Consider the following 19,817-nt stretch of genomic DNA (forward strand, 5'->3'; position numbering starts at 1 on the left):
CCATTTGTAGTGTCCTGTTTACTTGACGTCGCCCGCCGATGACGTCACGTCCCAACGCTTATTGGTCAGATTACACACGTGGTTCAGAACGCGGTCACGCAGGGGCGTTCCCATAGCTTTTCGATGCAGCTTGAGGTCCGAAGGGAAACTCAACACGTGTAATACGGAGAATTTTCCCAATCCTCCCCACAAAAGGGCGCTTAAAGTTCAATATATAACTAAAATCATCTTTCTTTACAATTAACAATTAAACTGAACCATTACAGTCGCCCTCATCTCACTGGAGGTCCAAAATCTGTATAGAGTATCTGTATTTGTATAGTGGTTTTTACAAGTGACATTGTCTCAAAGCAGCTTCACAGAACATAAACATAGAACAAAAGGTTAACATAAAGATTAATATAACTAATGTATCCCCAATGAGCAAGTCTGAGGTGACTCAAGTGACTGTGGGGAGGAAAAACTCCCTTAGATGGTAAAGGAAGAAACCTTGAGAGGAACCAGACACAAAGGGGAACCTCATCCTCATATGGGTGACACTGGGGGTGTGATTATAAATATACAATCAAACAAATGTTGCATTAATGCAAAATGGTCACATGGAGTTCACATCTCCTCTTTAGTATTGCAGAGTCCAACTGGAGCTGGTAGATCTCTAGATACCTCAGGATTCTCACAGAGTCACCCTCATCTCAGTGAAGGTCCAAAATGGAGGTTCATCGCAGGGAAGACGATCCGAGCTGGTACAATTTCTGGGTGATATGTAAGGGTAGGATCATACAGGTAGGATCTAAACCCAATTAAAGCCTGTCCCTGAATACCTGTGTAATTTTGTAAGCGAGAATGTTGTGATCTATAGTGACGAATGCAGCACTAGGGTCAAGTAGAACTAATAGTCATTTGTAACTTTAATAGTCATTTGTAACTTTAAAGTGCAGTTTCTGTGCTATGATGGGGTCTGAAACCTGACTGAAACGCTTTAAAGATATAGTTAATAATATTAAGAAGAAGTACTTCGAAGGAATTAAATCTATACTGTGTTCTCTGAGTAACAGTAAGGAAATCACTAAAGATAGTGGCAATGCCACCTCCTTACCGGGTAGACTCATTTAGACCGATGTAATCATTTGTGCTTTAGGCCAGAAGCCCAAACTTTAGGAACAGTTTTTGTTTGTTTATTTGGCATTTTTCTGGTCTAATAATGGTAAGATTATTTAGAGAACTTCTCATGCGTTTACTTTTTGATCGCACTAAAAGGGAAACAGACAAAGTTTTTACAGGATGAGCTATGTGTGCATTTGTATCAATTTGATGATGAGGTGAAGGTTGGCTACTGAAATTTAGACTTAAATTGCAGTTTTATAATCTAATAAATCTACCTCAGATTCCAAACTGTCAGGCCTGCAAACTCCAACTCCCCTGTTCCTTATTGTGATCATCTTCTGGGCCCACAACCCAAGTGTCCAGTGATAATTTCAACTGGTACTAAATAGGTCCCTGGCCTTGGCTCCAGATTGTCACCGATTAACTAGGACTGCTCTTAAACTATGTGATATGCTGCAAGAAATGAGAGCAGCACCTTCCCGAGTGGGATGGACATCGTCCCATCCTAACAGACCTAAAAAGTGCTCCAATTATCTATGAAGCCCACATGGTTTTTGGAGCACCACCTGGACATCCAGCAGTTCAGCCATCATAACCTGCTGTAAGCTACATCGCCACGCCGCATTGGGATGGGACCAGAGCATACTACAGCATCGGAAATTGACTTCGCTAATTTACACACCTCTACGTTATAACTTTTAGTAGTCCCTGACTTACGAAGGCGTACAGTATATTATTAGCTCCTACCTGCTAAGCTCCCTTAAAGTACCTATGCTTGCCTAAGACCCTAAGATTACCTGCTACTGTATGTCCGGTTCCCAGTGCTGATGCAGCCCCTAAAGTCTGAGCTGATTTCACATGCCTTAAGATGGAGTCTCCTATAACCAGAGCACTTTCAGGTTTCTCAGCGGGTGTTTCACTGATGAGATCAAACCTATTAGACATGTGAAGCGAAGAGGTGTGGTGCCCTGTGGGCAAGCCTTAGCATAAGCTTTGGCTTTGCGACTATGTCACAGAGTTGCCACCCATTCGAACCACTGTGAAGGCTCTAATGTCGTTGTTGGTGGGTTACTGTATCTGCCTATATTTATTTTCCCCTGCAGAAACTACACTACTATTGCTATCCCTCTCTAGTGTCTGGATTCACACCTCTAAAGCTGAAATCTTCTCCATCAGAGAGCTAATTAACACTTATCACAAGTAAAATTAAAGCTAATGACGGAGAAAGAATTAATAAACATGCTGCAGTCAGCTGTATGATGGGAGTGTCTGCGTATGGAACTGAACTGAAAGTGAAGGTTTGTCAGAAATGCTCTCATGTCATGTTGACTAACTCCATTCTCCTTTAGTGAGAGTAAAATCATATTATTTATTAATTATTTATTTATTTATTAATTAATTAATTTTTTTTATTTATAAATAGAATGTGTGTGAATAATGTGTAGTATGGTGTGCAGTTCCTAGTGGATGCTGTAGTGGGGTTTTTGGCTCCCAGTACAAACAAAGTACAAAGTATACTTACAAACTATTTTTACTTTTTAGTTACAAGTAACATTAATTAATTAAGTAACATTTTTAATGCTGTAATATCTCATATATATTTGTGATTGCATGTAATACTTGATGTAACTGTGATTTCTGTATTAAAAATGTTAGAACTCTCTCATTAAAAAAGCAGCATTACAGATATTTAATTTGTGCGTTTACTGCTGTTTAAAATCATTAAAATTATGAAAACCTGCTTGCTTTTGCTGAATTAATTCACGTGTATGTAATTTCTGACACCTGGAGGTCAGGACCGGTATTGCAGCACATTGCCCATTAACACGGATCTGGCAGTCAGTGTCTTAGATCTAATTTTAGGCAAAATTTAATACAAAAAAATATTTAAAAATAAGCCTTTTTCTTTGCAGTTTCTTTATTATGGTGTTTGACAGGGTTTGTTGTTATTGTCATTTTAGTTAAAAAGTTGATTAATATGTCCTTAGAAAAGCATCATAATAAAAAAAAGGGAAAAACGTACAATGTTGTTTTTAAAAAGATGATCTACACAAAATGCCCTCAGTTTATTACAAGTAAGAAAAAGTGTGAAAGAAAATGAGCGTGATTTCTTTAAAAAGTAATCTCTTGGCTCACATGAGTGATGGCTTCAGTGATGCTGATGGAAATAAACAAAGTAGAAATTAAATTAGAAGTAAAATTAGAATGGACTGAACATTTTTAATTTAAATTGAATATGAAATTGTGAAAGTCATCAACAAACCTTTCAACTTTCAGCCCAAACTCACACAGATTGACTAAAACCTGCAGGTGTGAACGAGTGACAACAAACTGTACAGAGAGAGAGAGAGAGAGAGAGAGAGAGACAGAGAGAGAGAGAGAGAGAGAGAGAGAGAGAGAGACAGAGAGACAGACAGAGAGAGAGAGAGAGATGACTAAGTTAGTATGATCTGCACATCTACACAACAAGCCACAAAATTTTACAACAACAACAACAACAATAATAATAATAATAATAATAATAATAATAATAATAATAATAATAATAATAATAATAATAATAGTTCTTAAAGTAGAAGCTGAAAGCAAAAGAAAAGTTAAAAAGTAAATCGATTCTTTTTTATTTGTTTGTTTTGTTCGTACTTCAAAATTTTCACCATTATTATATCTGCAGCTCTACAGTCCTTTGGCTCAGTTCAGCAAAAAAAAAAAAAAAAAAAAAAAAAAGAACAGAAATAAAGCCATGTTCTATTTGCAGGTGAGTCGATTCAGAGTCAAATCACTTTCTCACTAGAGGTCAAGTTCCTACCTTTAAAAGCCGTTAAATGTAAAATGTGTTGTTTTTGCAACCTGTACAAACTATTACATTATTACTATATCATTTAAAAAAATTAACTTTTTTAATAAAGCTACATACTGTACTGTACTGTACATAATGGATTATTTACATATTATCATTGTTCTCAAAAGAAACATGGAAGAACTTTGGACCACAACAGGATTCATCTTTAAACATCTTTTACACAGTTTTCAGGTTTCTGATAGCATGTCTTGGATTATTCAGTTTATTGTTTTGGAAAAATCACAACATAAAAGTGAAGATTATTTACTTATTATTGTTGAACATTGTGCAGTGAAACATTAACATTAAGGTTAATTTCGTCTTTATGTCTGAAATGTAAATATATACAAACATACCGGCTCCTTTTCCCAGTTGAAGAGATTATTCTTAAAATGTTCAGCCACGACTTTGAGCTCGTACGTACGAGTCACCTCACGTTTTTCCCTCAGAGTTTGTTGGGCTTTCAGTTGCTCTGCAATCTTCTGCAGTGCTTCATCCATAGTCTTCCTCTTCTACAAATGTTATCATGACACACATTTAATCATAAAGACATTTAAAGTGACTGTTTATAAAATACAAATGTCTTTTTACGTTACATGATAAAATCTAATTCATCCAGAATTTCTGAGATAATGACATTGACATCATCACTGAATAACAATCTAACATGTAGGTAGCATGAGGGGGCGGAGTTAAGTATATAATGGGTGGAGTTTCATCATGACCCCGAGCAGAAATGTGTGATGTGACACAACTGTAAAGTTTTACTGTTACACACTGAAGCTGCTTATATTCACTTACAACTTCTGTAGGTTAAAAACAGGAATTAATTCAAGATGAAATGTTTTTGTTATCGTCAGATTGTTGTGGTGTAAAAGGAGTAAAAATCATCATCAGACTCTTCACTCATCACCACATCACGTCTTCACAGCTTCATCTTTATTACGTCTATCATTCTAGAGTTATGTTTGTGAATAAGACTCAGGGTCTGGACACAGTGAGTGTGAGGATTGAGTCGATTCACGATTCAGACTGAAATGATTCAGTTCTGTAGAAGCGGAAGTGACTTACTCACTTCTTTAAGATCATCGTATTGTCTTTGCAGCGCTTGTCTTTTTTCTGCGTCCTGTTCGTTTTTAATCCTGTTTTCTTGGACGATCAGTGGAACTTCGGTAGTTTCTACAACGTCACACACTTGAACGTTCAGGGGTCGAGGCGTGGAGGCCTCGCTGACGGAGACGGACGATTCTCCAAGAAATTCACTCAACATTAACTTCAGCATGCTCTAAATAACGTGCAGGAAGGAAAACAATCAGACGTTACACCAAATATTGTTATTTTATTTTCATCAATAATACAATATTTTCCAGCGTTAATTACTTGTTTTGTTATGGAAGATAAGCTTTGTTACTGTTGTTGTACACACCTTGTCGCCATAGTTACACGGTGTCTCAGTCACTCCCGCCTTCCTCGCATCCTTACTCACGTTTTTCTCCAGGTAGGAAAACTGCTCTCCGAGTGACGGTGGGTTTCACCTTAAGGTGATGATAAATGAACGATGTCTAAATCGAATACTTCACAAACATGTCAGAAATTTTTGTCAGAAGAAGAATAAAAACAAACACTAACTGTGTCCATGTGGTGCAGCCAGTTAAAGGAGAAGATGTCTGCAAGAAAGGTATTCATTTTCTTGTCAAAGAAACAGGCGTAGGTGTATTCATCAGGCCTGCACGAAGAAACCGCATACACTGAAACGAAAGGATGAAGAGCTGTCAATCACGTGAGAAGAACGAACCTGAACACGTCAGTGCTGGAACTGGTCAGTAAATCGATACGGTACGAACCTCTGCTCTCAGACAGATGATCCAACATGGACCCTGAATTACACGATTCCAAATAAATCACCATCTGCAAACGTTGACCAGGATTTACAAAAGATCAGCAAAATCACACAAAAACACAAACACATGTAAAGACACAAAAATATAAAGGTTTAAAAGATTTGTGGGATTATTAACATTCTCACGGTTTATAAATGAGAGACACACTGAGGGAAAACATGAAGAGAGCTCCGTAGTACAAACATGAACACTGAGGGTCTATTAAATTAATGTATTTACTCATTACACACACACACACACACACACACACACACACACACACACACACACACACACACACAGAGTATATAAAGACGTTTACTCTGAAGAACTTTTTACACTGTGCTGAATTTAACCCCACTTTTAACCCCGGGATAATGGAATGTTTCACCAAATGAAGGTGATGGTGACTGATCTGAGTGACAGGATGATATCTGAATATTAAATGTAACTAAATAAAAATATTAGCATAAATATTACAATCAATGTTTAATTAATTATGGTATAGCTATAAGGTAATAAGGTAAATAAAACGATTAGGGTCAGCACCGTTATAGGAAAATAATCAGAACTGCATCTGACCAATCAGAATCCAGATAGAGCTGTGCTATAATCTGTGCTGTTTATTTTCAAAGGAATAGAGAGAAAGGAACTAAAACACAGGACACTAGCACGAAGGAGACTATCAGCTACACCTGTTTGTTTCCTCTCTTGACCAACAGAGGGCGCCTCACCAAAGTTCTGGACTTCCGCTGTTGTTATTTCACTCACTTCCTGTTTCTACTTGATACAAAGCACATGAACTCTTCAGTTATAACGAAACCGCCCAGTTCGAGTCTGTGCTTGTTCTTATCTTTATTTGATGTGATTTCTGATATCTGATATTTTGACCTTGGCTTCGACTGAATGTTTTTTAAAGCTGTTTTTCAGATAGAGTGATGCTCAGGACCTTGATTTGTATTGAGCTTGATTTGTCAGGTAATAACACTTTTAGATACAGAGCTGTGCTGAAATGTCCTTTAAGAGTTAAAACACATACCTTAGAGAACTTGTGATTCTCTGACATGGCCTTCACTGTGCTAATGAGATCATGTGCATAAAGCTGGAACAGAAACAAGATAAAAAATAAAAGTTGATTCATGAACTGAGGAGTGAAGGATCAGAAAGATCTGATCGAGACACACAGCGACGTTACTGTCGGAGCTCAGAATACGGCTCGGACGCACGAGAGGACACGATGTACTGAACTTACAGTGGAGTTAGGAAAGTGAAATATTCCTTTATTTCCATGATCTGATAAGTAGATGAAGATCGAATCATTTTCAACACTGAAAGAGAAAACAGATATTATGTGACGTTTATTCTGGAGTGAAGATGAGCTCTTTATCATCTAGAGTCCTCACATCACTGATCCCATAACAACTAATGATACAGTACAAAAGAAAGCCTTCACACATTTTAGAGTTCCTCACACTGATCCGTGTCCGTGTGTGATTATAAACCGGTGTAAACATGACGGTGTGTTTGTGTAGTCTGAGGTTTCACACTGCTCCTACTTTCCCTGGAGTTAACACTGAATCCTGGCTCTTCACAATCTGATGTTTCTCTACACTCTACATTCCTAAACCTGCTGCAACCTTCTTCTTATTTACATATTCACGTATCTACATCCTGATTGGATAAATCCGGCGCGTGACCTCTTTAAATAACGGCTCGTCTCACGCTTTCACGTCGGTGAGGAAAAAAGTTCAGCTCTGTGCTTCATCACCCGAGCAGCTTCTGTTATCTTTCACAGCTTTCTCATCTTTCTTGTCTCAACTTTGTCCTGTAGTCGACCAGACGTTGGTTCCTCTGTATCAGACTTCAGTGTGTCGTATTTCCCCCTCGCTACGACACACACTTCTGTGATGTTCAGTGTTTAGTCTCCTGACTGTATCTACCGAGCCGTTTGTGTTAAGTGTCTCTGCGTCCTGGTTTTCACCTGATATCAGGTTTTCACTCACGGTTTGGATTATGATTGGGTTCCAGTTGCTAAGCGACCAGCCTAACAGCCATGTAGGTTTAATTATGATTTATAATCCCACTCTCAGTGTTTATAATGATTTATAATATCAGAGAACGCCGTGTTTCACTCAAAAGACACAAACGCTGATCATAATAAACACAGCAGTTGAGCCAAGTGAGCAGTTTTAGAGCAGCAACTTGTGATGACAAGGTTTTACTGTTTTATGGCTATATTAATACTCATGTGACGGAGTGGTAAATGGACAGAAAGCACAATATGCAAACCTAAATATGTAAATGACAGACTACGCCACCCTGGGACTTTCACCCAGGGAAATATGAATCACCTCACAATACGATAAGGAGCACAAATTCGTTCTACCAATTAATAAATGAGCAGGAGACGTGGGTACAAAAATAGAATTTAATTTATTAATAACTCACAAAATAAAATTTCAGAATAAACAAAAAAAAGGAAAATCAAAAGCTCATGCAGGGCTGCAGCTGATCGGCACAAGGCAGGCTGAAACAGAAGAAGTTTTAAATATCCACACCATGCATGTGCTCAATCACAACACACTCACTCAGTGCTCAGTGAAATTTCTGTCGGTGGTCACACAGCACACGGTGCACAGAAACACACTCGAAAAGAGGGAAAGTCAGGCCTCTCGGCCTTTTGGCCTACAGCTCCTGCAGAGAGTACACAAAACAAAAGAAACAATACATGTTAAAATTGACAATGCTCAACCAAAGAAAACCAAATAAACAAAACAAAAAGAGTGAAAGGTTTACAAAACCCAGGAGGGAGCATAAACCAATCCAAAAAAATATATAAATTAGATATCAGGACAAAGCAATTAAATGAAGTAACAAAATAAGTAATTACCACACTGACTTCAGCAAAAAGACTTCCTACCTCAAGGTAGGATTTAGAGCACAAATAACAGTGTCAGAGAAAAAGTAACAGTGTGGCTATAAATCAAGAAACAAAACCGAAACCAAAAATAAACAATTACCAAAAGGGAGCAATTTAGCGAGGAGCAAAGCAATTTAACACAAAACACCAAAAAATTAACATGGAACAAAACAGCAGCGTTGTCCCGGGAACAAGGTGCAGCATCAACTGCACATACAGCAGGAATTCCCCGGAACCTAACAGAAAATATTATGCACATTAAGTAAGTGCATTTGAAAAAAAAACACAATCTAAAACCCACAGAAAAACCCTTAAATAAAAGGCTAGTGCATACCGGAGAAATAGCCGTCTGCCACACCAAATCACAGATACAGTACTGGTTCAGTAATAAACCGGATATGGATGAACATCGGGTGACGAAATAACACTGACTGGGGAAATAAAGCAATTAACACTACACCCCTGGCATTTAGCCTAGCGTCTCACATAAAAATAGATAAAACAAGCTCACATACCTGGGGGTAGACAGTCTGTCACAACAGAGATTGTTTTTTTTTTTTGAACCTTTTCTTTCCGTTGCGAAACACTACAATAAAGCATACGTGCGGCATTAGCCTATTGTACGACCACAACAAAACAGCGTAGCCATGCTGCTAACAGCCTCTTACCTCCCAGGCAACTGAAAGTAACTGGAACAAAGCTGAACCGCCGTGCAGCTAGCCGCACCATTAACACCCAGCGGCCTCTGTTGAAGCACGGAACCGGAAACCGGAAGAGCACCTCAAAATAACGCGCATTCAATCACCATGAACCGGACACCCTCCTTTATACGCAGCGGCGCTCTCAGATAGGCTATTACTACCTGACGTCACAACAGTAAACTATCCTGCCACAATCTACCCCCTACTTTGTATCGTCGCCCCGGCGATAAACCACATACTTTAAAGAATGTAATTAATCCCATGGTCTAAAGAGCACAGATATCCCATTCGAAATAGATTCTGGTGGGGCCACCACCCCACTATTTACTTCCCCTGCTGCTCGTGGGAGATGATGAACATTGGAGTGCTGGCCCGCTGTAGCTCTCCTGGTCCTTCGCAGTGCGGTCCCATTACCATCGGACCGAGTCGGGGACACTGACCCAGATGGAAGACTGGTCCCTACTGAACATGACTGACTCGGGGCTTCTGAGGCCCTAGACCCTGTGCTGGAAGGTATGCATGCAACCTGAGACACCGGCAAAACAGAGACTAAATCTCTGGGAACAGATCTAGGCGGAACTTGGAGGGTTTCGGGTACTACCACCCACAACTCCCCGTCATCTGTCTCATCCTCGTCCAAGGACAACACTTCTTCAGGCGGGAGGTCATCAGGGGGGGCATGAACTGGAGCATCCCTACGGATCCTGGTTTTTAACAGGGAACGATGTACATGCTTTACCTTACTCAGTTCATCAACTGGAGCAATCGTATAAACAGCACCCCCCTCTTTAGGGGCCTTCAGCACTTGGTACACCACGGGGCTCCACAGATCCTGGATCTTATGGCGACCCCTCGTGCCCAGCTCCCGGAGATAAACCAACTGCCCCTCCGCCAGCGGTGTAGACCGAACGTGCTGATCATGATGGAACTTACGTCGTTCTGCAGCAGTCTTCAACCTCTCACGTGCACCCTCAAACGCAACATGGAGCCTCCTTTTATGTTCCAGAACCCACTCATGGGTATTACCCAGCACGGTCTCCTGTTTCTACCCAACAGAAAGTCGACTGGGAGCCGTGGTTCTTGTCCAAACATTAAAAAATGTGGAGACTCCCCAGTCGCTTGATGTGGAGTGGTGTTATAAAAGAAGAGCACCTGAGGGAGGCAGGACACCCAATCCCTCTTCCTAGTCACAGGCAAAGTGCGGAGGAGGTTATGCAGAGTTCTATTAAAACGCTCACACTGGCCATTGCCGGCGGGGTGATACGGAGTAGTGCGAGACTTTTCAACCTTGTACAGGTTACAGAGCTGCCGAATAAGGGAGGACTCAAAATTGCGACCCTGATCGGAATGAATCCGACCAGGGACCCCAAACTTATAAAACCACTCCACAACAAGCACCTGGGCCACTGTCTCAGCCCGTTGGTCCCGAGTAGGAAAAGCCAGAGTGTATTTGGTAAAAACATCGGTCATGACCAGGATATTTTCCAACCCTGCACGAGAAGGCTCAAGCACAGTAAAATCAATTGCCAGTATTTCATTTGGCCTTGAGGCCATTAAATGGCCCATAAAACTCCGTGCCATGGGCTGTACGGTTTTAGCAGACTGACACCTTTCGCACTCCTGGCACCACTGCATTATCTCATTGGACATACCAGGCCAGTAACATCGCTGGCGTACCAGCTCTGTGGTGCGCTCGATACCCTGATGCCCATGCTCCTGATGAAGGTGCGTCAGAACCTCAGATTTTAAAACGGCAGGCAAAACCAACTGGAGGACCTCCTCCCCCCCATCAGGGCGGAACACACGGCGATAGAGCAACCCATCCCTCTCTACCAAGCGATCCCACTGGCGGAGCAAGATTAAACTGGCCTTGGACAACCGTCTATGTTCCTCCACTCCAGGGTATGATTTTTTCTTCCAACATGACCAAACCTCCTCAATAACGGGGTCTGCTGTTTGCAGTGTACCCAAATCCACTGCAGAGTGACTCGGTAAAACAGTAACCACTGCTTGCGTTGCTTGAAAGATGGACTCCACACCCCCAGTTTGCTTAACAGGGAGGGGAATTTCAGTACCTGGAAGCAAACTTTCCACCACACTATGGTCCGTTGGGTGCTGCCTCGACAGGGCATCTGCATTTTTGTTACTTCTGCCTGAGCGATATTTCACCTCAAAATCAAAAGCAGCAAGTTGCGCTGCCCAGCGCTGCTCAGTTGCCCCAAGTTTTGCTGTCTTCAAGTGGCTAAGAGGGTTGTTGTCGGTAAAGACCACGCATTTATGTCCCAGCAAATACTCCCGAAATTTCTCAGTCATGGCCCACTTGAGCGCCAAAAACTCTAATTTCATCGAGCTATAGTTAGACATATTGCGCTCAGTAGGCCTAAGACTGCGGCTAGCATAGGCAATAGGCCGCACCTTACCTCCTTGTTCTTGGGAAAGAACTGCCCCTAACCCACTATAACTGGCGTCCACCTCCAAAACAAAAGGCAGGGAAAAATCGGCATAGGCAAGAACAGGGGCAGTGGTCAATTTACCTTTTAATGCCTCAAAACTACTCTGGCAAGGTTCAGTCCAGGCACTAACAAAACACTGCTCCCCTCGTTTCCTAGATCTATTACCTGCCAACTCAGCCACCAGCTTATGCAGAGGGGCTGCCATCTTAGCAAACCCCTCTACAAACCGGCGGTAGTAACTGGCAAAGCCAAGAAAAGACCGCACCTCTGAAACACTAGTTGGGGTCCGCCACTGCGCCACTACCTCAATCTTACTTGGGTCTGTTGCAACCCCATGAGATGACACCACATGCCCCAAATATTTTACCTCAGGTTGAAAGAATGCACACTTTCCTAACTTCGCCTTAAGGCCCTGATTACCTAACCGGCTCAAGACCATTTCCAACCGCTCCAAATGTTGGTCCACTGAGGAAGAAAACACCACAATGTCATCTAAATACAGGAGTAGAGACTGACATTGTTGGTCACCAAACAACCTCTCCATCAACCGCTGAAAGGTACTAGGAGCGTTACAAAGTCCAAACGGCATTCGATTCCACTCGAATAAGCCAAAAGGGGTACAAAAAGCAGTCTTGGGCCGGTCAACCTCTGTGACAGGGACCTGATTGTACCCACTGGCCAAATCCATAGTGGAAAACCAGCGGGCCCCTGCCAAGGCATCCAATGACTCATCGATGCGAGGCAAAGGGAAAGCGTCCTTTCTAGTTTTAGAATTCAATTGACGATAGTCTACACACATTCGTAGACTACCATCTTTCTTCTTAACCAAAACAATGGGAGAGGCATAAGGGCTGCAACTCTCCCTGATTACTTGTGCCTCCAGCAGTTGATTAATATGCGCCTTTACCACCTCATACTCTGAAGGAGGTATCCGCCGATAACGTTGTCGGACAGGGTCATTATCTAGGAGGGGAATATCATGTGACAGGAGAGTAGTACACCCCAAATCTGCATCATGAGCTGCAAACACAAACTGGTACGTCTGAAGCAGGGCCCGAACCCGAGATTGATCTTCCCCCGACAGAACGGACAGATCGATAGCGCTAATCTGCTCCTGCACTGTAGAGCCTGTCGAAGAAGCCTGTGAACTAACAGTAGCTGTCATTGATCTCCCTTCAGAAATACCTTCTGGCAAGCTGATGATAAACACACTATTTAGGGTGCCTAATGATGCTTTAGGATACAGTACAACATCAGTAGTACCTACATTCACCACTGGTATATACACAGTGCCCCGGGTCACTTGAAGGAGTGCAGGGGAAGCCAATAAGCCTGCAGGTAGGCCTGATTCCGGGGGTTCAAACAATAATGTACCACCAGAGTAGCTTTCTGAACAAGTGGCTGCTACGAGCTTCATTGTTCCACCAGCAACCCGACAAACCTCACGCCCCCGCACCCGCACCTGACCCACGCGATCAACAGAGGACTGGGTGTTAACTTGACGACAATGCTGTAATGCCTGTATAACAAAACTAGGCGCCTGCAACACAGCAGGTGAATCAAAAAGGGCCGCCCCATGCTGCCCGGTAAGTTCCCGGTAGCAACGACTAAGGACATTCATCCCTAAAACACCAGGGGCATGTACAGCCGCCCTATCAGGAACATCCCGGACAACAAGCACCCCGCAATTTGACACCAATTTGCCACAGAGCTCCACATCGAGTTCCATGTAACCAATATAGGGAATCGTGAGACCATTAGCAGCAGTTAATCGCAACCACTGACAAGACTTAAGTCGCTCCTGCCCCCATGATTCAAAATGTTCAAGGAACCAGCTCTCAGTAATGGTAGACACCATAGACCCAGTGTCTATCAAGCAGGGCACTTTGACCCCCCCAATCAGAACATTAAGATGAGGACAAGCTGACACTAAACGAGATACTGAACTAGGGCTGCGTACGATATCTGAGCCGAAAGGCTCCCCAACCGAGCTGTGGCTCTGCAGTTCGGTGGGGGCTAGTTTTCCGACGGCTGTGTAGGACAAGGCTGCCTACCCCCAGTTGAAGATGGAACAGTGGTGGACAAATGTGAGCGAGGAGGGACTCGTTCCCCATCGCACTCCCGAGCAAAATGACCAGGCTGTTGACATCTTCTACAAACTACAGGGCCATAACGTGGGGATCGACTACGTGAATGGGGGGCTTGTAAACGAGCAAAACCTTGGGTAAGCTGATTTAGCTGCTCCTGCTGTAGCTTTAACATCTCCCTCAATTCAGCTAACTCAGATTTGGACGGAGAGCTGGCCACACCTACCCGTGACTCACTCTGCACGGCATATTGAATCCCATAAGCCAATGGAACAGATTGACTACGCCCCCTTGCACCCCCGGGCATTCCCTCCCGTTCCCACCGAATGGCCTCACTGCGAACCTCCAAAAGTGTTGAAGTAGGCTGACGACGGACTAACTGTTTAAGCTCGCGACGAAGACTAATATCAAGAACATGCTCGACAAACTGATCACGTAACAAAACTTCTGCATTTGGTATGGCATGGGGCGCCTGCTGCTTTACTTTCTCTAGGAGGCCCATCAGGGCGAGGGAGAATTCCAATAGAGTCTCCCCCTCCTGCTGCCCCCTAGAGAAAAAGGCCTGCTGCAGAGCTACATAAGACAAAGAGCACCCATACAACTCTCTCAAAACCTGAATTATCTTGTCTGGATCTCCACGTTCTGCATCAGAACGGTACCGAATCTCATCCCGTGCCTCCCCTTCTAGATGGTCAAAAAGGAAAAAGGCTTGATCAGCCATAGACAAATGACGAGCACGCATACATGCTTGGGCCTCCTCAACCCATTCGCTAATAACAATGCCTGACCGGCCACTAAACTTCGGACATTTCCTATCCCTGGGCACAAAAACAAATCTCTCAGTTACCAATGCACCGGGACCCACAGGTTGATGTGTAGCGGAAGGCGTCGTAGTAGCCATAAGAGGGGCTGTACTGAGACCTGGGGTAACAGGGGCTTGTTCTTGTCTAAGTCTTTCGTTATCGGCCCTCAATTGGGCTACAAGCTCCCTAAGCTCCTGCACATCTTCATCCATAGCTGGTTAAATATGTAACACTCACTGCTAGACCAAGTAGAAAAATAGGCCAGGGGAGGACACCAAGCCAACTCAAGGGAGAGATGAAAGAAAGTCCTCAAAGGATATACACTGCTGTTTTGTTCCTAAAGATGGCGGGAAAAAGAAAAAAAAAAAAAAGAAAAAAAAAACCACAAAAATGCAACTCAATTCTAAACGAACCCACGTCCCTGCGCAAAAGTAGATCCTGCCGACTACGCCAGAATGTGACGGAGTGGTAAATGGACAGAAAGCACAATATGCAAACCTAAATATGTAAATGACAGACTACGCCACCCTGGGACTTTCACCCAGGGAAATATGAATCACCTCACAATACGATAAGGAGCACAAATTCGTTCTACCAATTAATAAATGAGCAGGAGACGTGGGTACAAAAATAGAATTTAATTTATTAATAACTCACAAAATAAAATTTCAGAATAAACAAAAAAAAGGAAAATCAAAAGCTCATGCAGGGCTGCAGCTGATCGGCACAAGGCAGGCTGAAACAGAAGTAGGTTTAAATATCCACACCATGCATGTGCTCAATCACAACACACTCACTCAGTGCTCAGTGAAATTTCTGTCGGTGGTCACACAGCACACGGTGCACAGAAACACACTCGAAAAGAGGGAAAGTCAGGCCTCTCGGCCTTTTGGCCTACAGCTCCTGCAGAGAGTACACAAAACAAAAGAAACAATACATGTTAAAATTGACAATGCTCAACCAAAGAAAACCAAATAAACAAAACAAAAAGAGTGAAAGGTTTACAAAACCCAGGAGGGAGTATAAACCAATCCAAAAAAATATATAAATTAGATATCAGGACAAAGCAATTAAATGAAGTAACAAAATAAGTAATTACCACACTGACTTCAGCAAAAAGACTTCCTACCTCAAGGTAGGATTTAGAGCACAAATAACAGTGTCAGAGAAAAAGTAACAGTGTGGCTATAAATCAAGAAACAAAACCGAAACCAAAAATAAACAATTACCAAAAGGGAGCAATTTAGCGAGGAGCAAAGCAATTTAACACAAAACACCAAAAAATTAACATGGAACAAAACAGCAGCGTTGTCCCGGGAACAAGGTGCAGCATCAACTGCACATACAGCAGGAATTCCCCGGAACCTAACAGAAAATATTATGCACATTAAGTAAGTGCATTTGAAAAAAAAAACACAATCTAAAACCCACAGAAAAACCCTTAAATAAAAGGCTAGTGCATACCGGAGAAATAGCCGTCTGCCACACCAAATCACAGATACAGTACTGGTTCAGTAATAAACCGGATATGGATGAACATCGGGTGACGAAATAACACTGACTGGGGAAATAAAGCAATTAACACTACACCCCTGGCATTTAGCCTAGCGTCTCACATAAAAATAGATAAAACAAGCTCACATACCTGGGGGTAGACAGTCTGTCACAACAGAGATTGTTTTTTTTTTTTGAACCTTTTCTTTCCGTTGCGAAACACTACAATAAAGCATACGTGCGGCATTAGCCTATTGTACGACCACAACAAAACAGCGTAGCCATGCTGCTAACAGCCTCTTACCTCCCAGGCAACTGAAAGTAACTGGAACAAAGCTGAACCGCCGTGCAGCTAGCCGCACCATTAACACCCAGCGGCCTCTGTTGAAGCACGGAACCGGAAACCGGAAGAGCACCTCAAAATAACGCGCATTCAATCACCATGAACCGGACACCCTCCTTTATACGCAGCGGCGCTCTCAGATAGGCTATTACTACCTGACGTCACAACAGTAAACTATCCTGCCACACTCACACAGACTCAAACAAATAAGGTAAAGAGGACAGAAAACTCGACTTGGGAAACTAACACAATCTTCTGTCTTTATGAGGAGAATCTCCATGGTGCAGAAAACACATTTCTGATGCACTCCGTAATCCCCCTTTCCCTCTCTCCATCTTTCCCTTAAAGGATCTTATTAACTCGTAAATAGTCATCTGAATTATACATAGAATTGGTGAAGAAAAAGAATGGAGATGATTTCTACCTTCGTATTACTTTTTTTGGTCCTGATTTTTTGACAGCAGCCGAATCTCCACGCAGAATGGCCAGAAAGTTTTCAGCTGAAACATCCTAATAATGAACCGTTAAAACCATCAACTCCACTCCAAAAAACTTAATAACCCCATCAGAGTATTTATTTATTTATTTATTTATTACAGAACACATTACCTCTCCGGTGTAGTCCTTTAGAACCCCGGGGTAAACGTTTGGGCCGTTTGGTACGTTGATGATGTTTCCAGGACTTGGATTTCTGAACACAAATATAACATATACAACTAAAATAATACTCTAATTATTATATTATTCTATTTATTCTATTTATTTATACATAATTATTATTATATATTCATTATATAATTATACATAAGATACAGAATTTCTGAATATGAAGAATAGAATAAATAAAAATATAATTACATCACATGAGTCAGACAACTGGAACATCACTGTACTGTACAATACTGTAATGTCTGATGCATTGTGGGATTATTTACATGATATCCATCCATCCATCCATTTTCTACCGCTTATCCGGGGCCGGGTCGCGGGGGCAGCAGTCTAAGCAGGGACGCCCAGACTTCCTTCTCCCCAGACACTTCCTCCAGCTCTTCCGGGGGAATACCGAGGCGTTCCCAGGCCAGCCGAGAGACATAGTCCCTCCAGCGTGTCCTAGGTCTTCCCCGGGGCCTCCTCCCGGTTGGACATGCCCGGAACACCTCCCCAGGGAGGCGTCCAGGAGGCATCCGAAACAGATGCCCAAGCCACCTCAGCTGACTCCTCTCGATGTGGAGGAGCAGCGGCTCTACTCTGAGCTCCTCCCGGGTGACCGAGCTCCTCACCTTGTCTCTAAGGGAGCGCCCAGCCACCTTGCGGAGGAAACTCATTTCAGCCACCTGTATCCGGGATCTTGTCCTTTCGGTCATGACCCAAAGCTCATGACCATAGGTGAGGGTAGGAACGTAGATCGACTGGTAAATAGAGAGCTTCGCCTTGCGGCTCAGCTCCTTCTTCACCACAACAGACCGGTACATCGACCGCATCACTGCAGAAGATGCACCGATCCGTCTGTCGATCTCCCGCTCCATCCTCCCCTCACTCGTGAACAAGACCCCAAGATACTTAAACTCCTCCACCTGAGGCAGGAGCTCCCCACCAACCTGAAGGGGGCAAGCCACCCTTTTCCGGTTGAGAACCATTGATTTACATGATATCATGATGAAAATAAACCACAGGATGAAAATTTAAAAACAACAACAAAACAATACTAAAACTGTACAATTACATAATAAAAGAAAATCACACATTTACACAACCTATAAAAAGAAAACTTGCCTTGTGTAATCGGAGTTATTATTCTAATCTCGAGCACGATACTCACTGCTGATTATAAGCGATATCATCATATATCATCACCACAATCTGATCATCTGAAATGCCGTTACGGTGCATCACCTGGTAAGCGTGACACACGTTGGCCTACAACAGAAATTGATCATTTTACTGATCTATACATATAAAAACAATTAAAAATAGACTCATACTGTGTAACATATCTGCATCACGTCTGCACAACATCTAACACCAAATGTGTTTGATATTCTCACCTGGACACTGTAGTCTTCCCATCCTTTAGAACCTGCTGCCAGGAGAACCCACTGTTTACTCTTACTGGCCATGACGTTGTTCTATAAAGCAGAGAAGAGACAAAACCAAAACTGATTAATGTGTGTGTGTGAGAGAGAATGTGTGTGTATGTGTGTGTGTGTGTGTGTGTGTGTGAGAGAGAGAATGTGTGTGTATGTGTGTGTGTGAAAGAGAGAATGTGTGTGTATGTGTGTGTGTATACAGTATGTGTGTGTGTATAAGTGTGTGAATGTGTGTGTGTGTGAGAGAGAGAGAATGCATGTGTGAATGTGTGTGTGTGTGTGTGTGTGTTTGTGTGTATAAGTGTGTGAATGTGTGTGTGTGTGTGTGTGTGTGTGAGAATTTGTGATGTGGAACATCATCGCTGTGTGAAGCTGCAACTCTCCAGTTTTCCCACATCTTCAGGACAGATGAGTTTACACTTCTTTACAGTTCCTTAATAACAAAAGCTGTAATTTTTTGTCTTATTAACTTGAAGTTAGATCTCAATTACTTTCTTTCTCATTTGGTCCTGAATGTCTTTGGATCTCGGCATGATGTAGCTTTTGAGGATCTTTTGGTCTACATCACTTTGTCACTCAGATCTTATTTAAGTGATTTATTGATAGTGAACAGGTGTGTCAGTAATCAGGCCTGGGTGTGTGTGGCTAGAGACATTATACTCAGGTGTGATAAACCACAGTTATGTTTTAACAGGAGGGCAAATACTTTTTCACCCCACTGTAGCTGAGAGAACGAATTTGAGAACAGGAACTAACTCGTTTCGTGGATGTTCCACAACTCTAAATTGTTAAAAAGGTATTTTGATAAATAAAAAATGTAGTAAGTGATAAACTGCAGTGGAACGAGAGGAATGAAACGCAGTTATTAGACAATAAATCACACCCAGCCTTCACCTGTCATTATTTTACTGTAACACCAACACACAGTGTTTATTACTTACATCACACACAGTAAATGAGCTGCTGGTACAAGTGACCGTTCATCTGAAACATAAAGATGAAATGATTGGTGCTGAATCAATGTGTTGATTCTTACCTGTTTTCTCTCCCGTGATGGTTTCAGCTCAGCCTGAGAGTAAGCGAGTGTCCTGAAAAGGTGCGTC

At 42.4% G+C, this 19,817-nt stretch overlaps 1 protein-coding gene across 1 annotated transcript; it reads right to left on the reverse strand.

Moving 5' to 3' along the window:
* Positions 1-3,216: 3,216 nt before the first annotated feature.
* Positions 3,217-18,744, reverse strand: LOC132858771 (legumain-like). Its single transcript, XM_060889233.1, has 13 exons — positions 18,673-18,744; positions 18,447-18,544; positions 17,237-17,318; positions 17,052-17,137; positions 7,079-7,154; positions 6,866-6,928; positions 5,791-5,854; positions 5,560-5,694; positions 5,373-5,470; positions 5,022-5,231; positions 4,303-4,458; positions 3,368-3,435; positions 3,217-3,262 (listed from the first exon to the last, which is right to left on the reverse strand). The coding sequence occupies exons 1-13, from the start codon at positions 18,742-18,744 to the stop codon at positions 3,217-3,219; spliced, it is 1,254 nt and encodes a 417-aa protein (XP_060745216.1).
* Positions 18,745-19,817: the final 1,073 nt, after the last annotated feature.

Source organism: Tachysurus vachellii, chromosome 2 (genome assembly GCF_030014155.1).
Source record: "Tachysurus vachellii isolate PV-2020 chromosome 2, HZAU_Pvac_v1, whole genome shotgun sequence".
Lineage (NCBI taxonomy): Eukaryota > Metazoa > Chordata > Actinopteri > Siluriformes > Bagridae > Tachysurus > Tachysurus vachellii.

What these genes read in the sequence shown, in the direction of transcription:
- LOC132858771 (XM_060889233.1), bottom strand. Translation starts at nt 18,744, where the DNA reads ATGGCCAGTAAGAGTAAACAGTGGGTTCTCCTGGCAGCAGGTTCTAAA. An exon ending in AGAATCACAAGTTCTCTAAG is followed by an intron (nt 5,855 to 6,865) that starts GTATGTGTTTTA and finishes CAACGTTTGCAG; the next exon opens with ATGGTGATTTATTTGGAATC. An exon ending in CGTGTAACTATGGCGACAAG is followed by an intron (nt 5,232 to 5,372) that starts GTGTGTACAACA and finishes CACGTTATTTAG; the next exon opens with AGCATGCTGAAGTTAATGTT.